The 9,023-nt window shown below is 53.3% G+C and overlaps 1 protein-coding gene across 1 annotated transcript; it reads right to left on the bottom strand.

Moving 5' to 3' along the window:
• Positions 1 to 255: 255 nt before the first annotated feature.
• Positions 256 to 5,482, bottom strand: PDIA2 (protein disulfide isomerase family A member 2; the record flags this gene model as incomplete). The annotated part of the gene is made up of 11 exons (XM_081965482.1): positions 256 to 354; positions 810 to 899; positions 998 to 1,179; positions 1,828 to 1,948; positions 2,177 to 2,371; positions 2,579 to 2,704; positions 3,057 to 3,173; positions 3,266 to 3,577; positions 3,700 to 3,833; positions 4,213 to 4,416; positions 5,308 to 5,482. The coding sequence occupies 11 exons, from the start codon at positions 5,480 to 5,482 to the stop codon at positions 277 to 279; spliced, it is 1,734 nt and encodes a 577-aa protein (XP_081821608.1). The 3' UTR covers positions 256 to 276.
• Between the last annotated feature and the right edge of the window lie 3,541 nt (positions 5,483 to 9,023).

Here is a 9,023-nt window from a genome sequence, read left to right as displayed (position 1 = left end):
ATTTTGCAGAGCTTTTCTGTGGCAGGGCAAGGCGAGGGAAGGTACTAGAGGGGATGGATTTACATGGAAGGAACCAGCTCTGGAAAGTATTTGAGAGGCCCAGAGGGTAGCAACACATATAGGAAAGTAACTGATTATTTGGGGTGGGGGTGGGGGTTTGTATGCACGGCTTGAAACACGTGACTTTCACACAATCTTCTCTTGATATTCAAGGTCTTTATATTGTTTATGAGGCTGTGGGGACCTCCTGTAGAAAGTGAGGCTCGGAAGGGGGATTTATAACTCCTCCCTGGACTCTGTGGTCTCTGGTGGATTCATCCCATCATGCTGTGGCTCTTTGGGGGTCTCAGCAGCCTAGAAAAGCAGAGGCAACCTTTACTCGAGTACCCAGGTACGGACTGTTCTCCAACAGTAACCACTGTGCGTATAGGCATAGCACTGTTTGTTTGCAAAACAGACTTAGGAAGCTGAGACTGAAGGGAAAGTGAGGAAAGAAGGGAGGTTCAACCCAAGACTGTTTCCTCCCTGCCCTCCCTCCGTCTTGGGGCGATTGTCCAAAATAGCATGCATGAATTTTCGTTGTGAACCTTGGAACCAAGGGTAGAATCCACATTCTAGCAAGACCTAGAACCTGGCTTATATCACTGGCAATTACAGCATAGATATCCCAGGAGTCTCTCCCCAAAGTCCAGATGGGAATCTGGAGGAAAAGACTTCTCTAGGCATTCCAAATGGCCTCGCTAAGCAGAGTCTTCCCTTTGCATCGGGAAAGCTGGGTAGCCCCTTTTCTGGAGGGGCCTGGTACTTACTCCAGCCTCTTCGTTGGAGAGGACCTGCCCTCCTCCCTCCAGGAACCTCGAGAAGCTCTCAAGATCTCTGCCTCCTTTGAACTCAATCACCTGGGCAGGAAACTATCAGTCAGCATGGGCCCACCTCCTTCCTCCCCCAACCAGCAGCCAGGCACTCCTCCCGTAGAACAGGCCAAATGCTCTTCTACCTGCCGGCCCGGCCCAGCGGGAAAGAAGTACAGGGTTGGGTAGCCATGGATGGGCAAGTCTGCCACTTCGTTGGCTGTGGCGTCCATCTCTGCAATGACGATATGATTGTGATCTTTGTATTTCTCTCCTAACTCTTCCCAGGCCGGGGCCAGTGCCTTGGAGTGAGGGCACCAAGGGGCATCTGTGGAGGCAGATGTTCTTAGATTAAAAATACTGAACCCTGCCCTCGGTTATGAGTCGCACAAGCTTGGGCTCGGATTGATTGCGGCTGCTGTGCACAATCCACCTGCCTAAATCTAACAGGTGTTTAGGGATTCAGCATGGGACCCAATTTCTGTCCCAGTTGCATCGCGGTTATCTGGGCAAAGCCTGTTCTGGAATGCAGCAAGCAGGTTTGGAGGGGGGGGGGGCGATAATTCAGTTGGTGTTTTATACAAACCCCCCACCCCCACCCCTCTGACTGAGATTTCTGCGTGGAGAGGTAAAACCCTTTAGGCAGTTGTGCAACTCTACATCCGTCTGGCAGGCCTGTGGTCATAAAACTGCCCACACCCAACCTCAGGCCATGCTGGGACCTTTAGAAAAGCTACCCATACAGTTTCAGACATGCATTTAAGCCAGTGGAGCAGCACTGGTTGTTAGTCCCATTTGCTCTGATGTCCAGAAAGCCCGACTGGGCCACTGTGTGGTTGTGGCCTCATATGTGAGCCTTCGGGCCTTTCTTGTGGGAGGCCAGTTGGGTTGCCCAGGGACCCTCCGCTGCCTGGAGCTGCCCTCCAGGGTCTCTCTTAGTATTAGTTTTGTCTGTGTTTGAGGTCCAGATGCTTACAGAATTTCACAAACACGTTTTTGGTTTCATCAAATGCAACTTGCTCAAAGTTCTTGCCCACCACGACTTTCACCCGCTTCTCATCTCTGTCATTGGGGATCTCCTCGCTCATCAGGTGGGGCTGGAAGAGAAGGCAAACCAGGTAGGACCTAATTGGCAAAGGGGCACCTTCCAGTTTGTTATAAGCTGTGTGACCTTTCTTTCATGGGAATGCACCTGTGGCTTTTCCCCAGAGGGGCCTTTCCTCTTGACCTCTTGGAGACGGAATAAGGGAGGCCTGGGTAGTGGGGGTGCCTTCCTCACTAGAGGTCCACATGCACCAGGGTGAACACACACCCCCTTTGCCCACCTGACGTTTCCCCTGCAGAACCTCTTGGCAAAAGGTGTGGAGGCTGTGAGATGTGAGTCCTTCTGTGGCTAGCTGGTATTTTTTGTTGGCCTCAATATTGATGAAACGGAGGGCAGGAGCATCGTGGCCCTTAAGGCCGAAGTACTGCAATACGCCGGCCCCTTCGCCACTGACATCCACCAGCACAAAAAGCACCTGTGGCCTCGGACAGAAGCCCCCCAGTCATGGGGGATGGGTACGAATTTGCCCTGGCAGCCCTTTCATCACAGCCAGCTGGGCTTCCCCTCCCCTGGCTGGCTTAACAAGAGGAGACCTGCTGCCTTCCTTCCAAACAGGAAGGGAGAGGGGGTGGCCTCCCCAGGAGCAGTCCCACCTCCTCTCCCATCTCCACCCTGGACTCACCTGACCCCGGAATGCAGTGGCCCCCTCTCGAAAGGGGTCCAGGAGCCCCAGCTGGGAATCCACTGACTTGTTGATAAACAGCAGCAAATGGTTTGGGATCTTTGCCCCAAATATCTTGGAGGAGTTCTAGGGGGAAATCATCGTCAGTTACCTCCTCTGGGCAGAGACACCTTAAGCCACTGGACACAGAAAGCCCACAGGGTGCCGCTGGGATAGGCAGGCGGGCCATCCTGAAGGTCTGGAGCATCCCTCCTCTCCTCTCTGACCTTATCCTGACCTAACGGGACACAGGCCGGGGGCTCCTGCACAGGGCAGCAGAGGAGCAGCTCTGAAGGTGGTGCCCCCACAACGCACCAATGCACAAATTGCCCATTGCAGTTACCCCCTTAATGGAGGCCACTATATGCAAGAGAGACAGTAGGGGCTGCCTCTGAGAGCAAGAAGGCTGTGGTCTCCCTGTTGGGGTCGGCTGCCTGACCTTATTTGTGAACTCCATCACCAGGTCCAAGCTCTGCACGGAGATGAATTGAGCCAGGTCTTCTCCATCCAGGCCCAGCTCTGTGTCAGCCAAGAAATCTACCCGCTGACCATCATCCTGCAAATACATCAGTCAGGAAACAGTCTCTGCAGAAGCTCAGTGGCACACCGTCCCTTTGAAAGCATCTTGAAGATATGGCACTGCCTTACCTTCCGGAAGAGAGAGATGGTGCCTTCAGTAATATTGTACTGTTGGAAGAGGAGCCGATTGTCCGTGATGGCAAAGGCTACCTCGGGAGTGTCACTGGCCACATCACCCAAGAGACCCACATCTGGATCGTGCAGATCCTGGAGAGAACGGCACAGGCAGAGGCAGCTCTGCATACCACCAGCACGGAGAGAGGAAGGGCTTTCGTGGGAGGCCAGGGGAGAGGGCACATTTTGCTTTCTGGACAGAATCTGCCACTGGACAACTGAGCAGTGAAATCCCTGGCTACATCCCCCACGGAAAAGGTTCAAAGGCTCCAGTTATTTCTGAGGCCCCCCTCCGGTTCAGGGAGTGAATAGGGGTGACATTTGGAAGAGAAAATACGCCTTGCCTATGGCAGCTTCAAAAGGGCATAGAAGCATAGGACGTCCCTCACCTGGAAGAATCCAACTACCGCAACATTGTGGAGATTCACAAAAGCAGCCACTTCATCAACTTCTTTGAGGAGCTCCAGACTGGGCCCGGCTTTCCGCTTTATCCACTCCACTATGCCTGTGGCCTCCTGCTCACCTAGCATGGGAACCAGTGGACGAGTTGAGTGGATGTCTGTCCACCCACTTCCTCACCAGCAACTCTTTGAATAAAAGGACCATGGCGCTTATCAGAGAATATGGGAAAATCTGAGCAGTGGCTGAAAGTCTTTGGTCCTGTCCACGGAACAGATATTCTGCCCCTCTGTTGAAAAAACACATGCTGACTCGAGAACAATAAGAGGGAAACAAAAGGCTGGGCTGCCCATCGGAGGGGGAGGGAGAAGGCGCTGGCAGATTCCCACTGCAAAGGTCTGGGAGTGGCAGGTTTCCCTCAGATTCCCAGGAAGGTGCCGGTGATGGTTTCTCCTCTGCTAGTCCCCTGCAGTGGGTTCCTCTACTAGGGCTTCCCAACTGACCTGGGAAATCCATGGGGTGGGTGCGGTTCCCATCTCGGAAGAGTTTGAGCACAGGGTAGCCAGTGATTCCAAACTCGGCCCTCAGGGTCTGCTCCTGGGTGCAATCGACCTTGGCCAGTTTCACAAGGGATTCCTCCTTTAGCAACATGGCTGCTCTGACATATTTTGGGGCCAGGGCCTGACAATGCCCCGACCAGGGGACATCTGAGGGAGAGAGAAGAGAGGCAATCAAGAAGAGCAGCAGCTGAAAATCAGGATGTGCAAGAGAGGGCTAGCCCTTTCCTCTCTCTCTATACCAGGATCTTGGGGGAGGCGGGAGGGGGCACCTAGTGAGACTGAGTGATGGGAAGGGAAAGTTGCTTCTTGTTGTGGGGCATCATCAGAAAGGGAGCGGAGCTCAAAGGTCGAGCCAACCCAACCACTAACATCTCCAGTCTTGAGCACTGCAGGGCAAGGTAGGAGCAGCACTTAAGCTTATAACAAAGATGAGGATGACTTCTCTCTGGGTCTGACGGCTTCCAAGGCCCAAGAACTCAGCATACCAACACGGGTCAGCTGAGGGACTTTGGATTTTATGACCAGTGAGAGGCAACCTCTACCAACTGAAGTTGTAACAAAGAGCAGCTGCTTGGAGCTGGCCAAGAATGGACACTCGGGTAGGGGGAGCCATGGTGTGCACCTCGTGCCAAGTGTGCACCATGCTGTATGTTCCCCAATCTAAGTTGCTATAGGGACTGGCTTGGGGTATTTGCAGGCCATTGGCTGTTTTGGGAACACGGCCTGTTTTATGTAAAGATCGAATCTCTGGTTTGTGGGATAGTTTGTTCAAACAGGCACAGCCTTGTATAGTGGCTGTGCCCAAAGCAGCAGGGAGCAGGAAGAACAAGGGTTGCCTTCTGAGGCCGTAAATGGCACCATAATGGCACCACCTCGCACGTGAGGCTTGCGCAGATTCAGTTCTCTTCACTGAAATGGTAAGTTTGCCCCTCCCCCGGAAAACTGCGCTCCCCTGCAATAAGGTGGCATCTGCCTTACAGAGGCCCCAAGGGAGCCCTATGAAGATTTCCAGGTGCCTCCCGTAGTCCTCCTCCCTACCGGTACTGTACTCACAGAATTCCACCAAGAGCAGCTTATATGTCCGCAAAGCCCTGGCAAAATTGTGCTGGTTCAGGACCAAAATGTTTTCCTCCTCCACCCAGCTGTTGTTCTCCTGTGTCCTGGCAGGCTGAAGGGAAGTTAAGGCTAGCCACAAGAGCAGCAGGCAACCCATGGCGGTATGAACGCTGGATGTCAGCAGACCAACACGGATTCAGAGACGCCAGGCAGAGCAGGGCTGGCCCTGATAAGGCCCCTGGGCACAGACACGTGGCTCTTGGTGAATGGCTCTGCCAATCCCGACCAGGAACCTCCACATGCCAACTTGCTTGCTCTGACCTTGGGGGAGTCCTGAAGGAGCCCTGTTTCTCCTTGTCAAGAGGAGCTTTGGGGCTACCGTGGCTGGTGCTGCTGGCTGTTCCGGGTTTTCAGGTGGAGAGTCAGAAGGAAGGTTGCTCAGAGCAGCCCCTGAAGACTTTTAGCTACGAGAGCTTCAGCTGCACTTCTGTCCAGTTGTTCTTTGGGGCCAGAGTGGGAGACCCAGGAGAGTCTGCGGCTGCTTTGGCTTCCTGAAGCAAAGCTATGAAGCATCTGCTAGCATGGGAGGGCGGAGATCCAGAAGGAGTCCAGGAGCTGAAGAGAATCATGGGCATTCTCAAGGGTGACTACCCCACAGAGACAGAAGCCCAAGCGAAGGCTGCTCCTTGCTCCTACCCTCTTTTTAGAAATGCAAGAGGGCTGGAGGGGAGAACTCCATGGCTTCCCAGCAGACCTTTAGGGACAGGGCATTGTGCCTCGAATGTTTTCTCCAAAATGTTCTCGGCAGTCCCCTTATGGGTGATGTGTGAGCTGCTTCCTTACCAATGGCCAAATGCCAGGAGATGGAGGAGGAGGTGGTGGCAGCAATGATACTTTTCAGGACCAGGATATTCTGGTAAGAGCTTCCTCTTCTACCTCCCAGTCTGGGTAGAACCCAAGACCGTTCTGTGGAATGTCCATCACCTTGGTCAACTGCTGGATTCTTTTAACAGTTTTGAGTGTTGCTAGGAAGCAGCATGGGCCTGAATGGTGAGGCAGGCCTGAGTCTGGAATGGGGGGCAGAACTGAGAAGTGGGGATGGACTGTCTCAGATGCAGAGCGAGTCAGCTGGTCCCTAATCCATCAGGCAGCTGCTTCTAAGGGGTGGGGTAGGACCAAGCCTCCCACAGCAATATATCAGGCTCTGTATCTGTTGTGAATTCCTCCCTGCAGAAAGCAAAGAGTCGGGCCTTAACAGAGAGTCTCCTGAAAGACAGGTAAAGGGGAGCAAAGGAGTGGCAGAAAGCTCTCTGGAATGGCGCCAGTCTCCCTTCCTCTTGGCCTCTGAAGCACCGGCAAGAGGCTTTGTTCAGGCTGTCTGACTCAGCTTTGCCTCTGCTTAAACTGAGGTCCTGCCCAACAATATAGTTCAACCAAGGCCAGTTGGGGGAATGGCGTGCGCGCGACTGTCAGTGCAAGATATACCAGGAGGGTTCTAATTGTTTTGAGCATCTCCTGTAGCAGGAGGAAGATGAGACAGCGGCGCTTTTATGCACAGCTGCAAGGAAGGGTTGCTATGACATGGCCCAGCGACTCCTCTCCCAGGGAACAGGAGCCATGAACAGCCAGGTAGTGCAATGCGGCAAGAGGCCGGAAGAAGGGAGGGGTCTCCCTTCCTGCATCTACTGAGATTGCCCATTGCTTTGGGTCGTTTGTTCTCCTCCAGGATGCCAGTGGCAGAACCCCACTTTTCTGGGCCACAGAATACAGGCACGAGAGACTGGTGGAGCTGTTGCTGTCCCATGGGGCAGACCCAGATGTCCGTGACAAAGTGTGTGCAAGATAGGAGTTGTGGGGGAAGGGAAGGGGAGAGGGGCATATCCAGCAGCTGCCTCATAACAAACCAAGATGGCTGCATCTTGAAAGGGCTGGAAAGAGGCAAGACCCAGCCAGGTGCCCCAAAGAGCCACATGGTCACACCTGGCTTGGTTCCAACTACACCTTCAGGCTCAGCTTCATGGGTCATGTAGCAGTGGGCCATTGGGTCCCGACAGCCCTGCAAAGGTAAAGAAGAGAATCTTTGGGGCAGAGGGTCCATTCTTCTGGGCCCTGCCCAACAAATCAACTTTTCAACAGCTCTCCAGACTGATCCAGCCTTTCTGTTCTACTTGCCTGGAAGTTTTTCCCTTCATTGGAGCTATCCAGCCTTTGGGAAGGGAAGCAGTTTGGCAGAGGGCCTCTGCCTCTCCCACTGCTCTTCCCAAGGAGCTGGGATTTCAGGGCTGCCTGGGAAGAAAAGGGCTTCGGAGCAGGGCCTTCAGCCAACTCAACCGTGGGTCTCTGCCCTTCTGACCCCATGTAGGAGGGGAATCTTTGCCTGCACAGGGCAGCCTATTTCGGCTCACCCACCATTGCTAGGATGCTGCTGGAAGCTGGCTCAGACTTGAATGCAAGGAACCATCGGGGTAACTCACCTCTGCACCTGGCGGCCCAAGAGAAGTGCCACGAATGCCTCAGGTGAGAAAAGTGGGGCAGGAGTTTCTTCACATGTAGTTAGCTGACTACACAGGGCAGAGCTCTGGAGGAAAGCTGAAGCCCTCTTCCAGGCCTGGGGGTCATTGCTCAGTCTTCTAGACCTAGGGGGCAGTTGTCTACTCTCATCCCTCTTGGTGAGAAGCCCATTTTGATTGTTGGGCCTTTCTAATCCTAGCCGTGTCCCCAGATTTCAAAAGAAAGGACGGGAGGGTTGCTTGTGGATTGGGAGAGATCTTGGAATAAGATGCTTTGGCTGCATGGAGTTCTTTGGAGTTCTCCTCAGAGACCACAAAGCCCGGGGCCCCCAGCCTCCTTCTAATCTTGCAGCCTTTTCCTGGCCTGTGGCGCAGTCTCTCTGAAGAACAAGGCAGGGCAGCTGCCCCAGCAATGCACCCGGCTCAGCTCCCCCTCCTGCAGGGCTCTGCAGGCCTTCTCTGCCCAGTTGCCAAGTCAGGTAGAGCAGATACTCAGCAGGTGAGTCAGTTGCACTTTCTCCCTCCCTCCCTCCCTCTCTTCTGCCATCGTGTCTATAATGTCGCCCATCTCACAAAAACATATTCCCAGTTGACGGGCACTTCTCAGACTGTGGGTGGTGCTCAGCACTGCCCGCCTGCTGCCTTGCCTTCTCTTCCCAGGGACGTCTCCCGGGGCTTCGAGCAGGTTGCCATTCCCTGCCTCAATATGGTAGACCAGGAATCCTGTCCCAGGGATTTTCTCTACATCACAGGGAACATCCTATCAGGCTCAGGGCTTCTTCCCACAAAAACCTGCGATCAAAGTCAGGTGAGAGATTTTCCTTCCTCGCTTCCTTTGAGAAGCCTCCCCAGCATTCGTAGCACATTATTTGGGGCACACGTGTGTGTGTGGTGTGTGCGTGTTTGTACGTGTGTGTGTGGGGGGGGGACAGCAGGAACTAAACATCAGCTTTTGTGATAGCATCCTTTGAATGAAAGTATTGCAGACATGCTTCCTTGGTGGTCTTTCCCATAGCCAAGATAAGTCTTTGAGCATTTTCAGATTTTTTTACTGAGCTTCTTATGTAATCACATTTATTTTTATTTAATTTATTTATATTTATTTTATACCTAGAATTATTCAACTGTAATTTTGAAATCCTTCTTTGGAGGAATGCATGCCATCTTTCAGACTTCCTGTCCTGGATT

This window comes from Natrix helvetica (assembly GCF_964273705.1).
Source record: "Natrix helvetica genome assembly, chromosome: 13".
Classification (NCBI taxonomy): domain Eukaryota; kingdom Metazoa; phylum Chordata; class Lepidosauria; order Squamata; family Natricidae; genus Natrix; species Natrix helvetica.
This window is presented reverse-complemented; position numbering and strand designations above follow the sequence as displayed.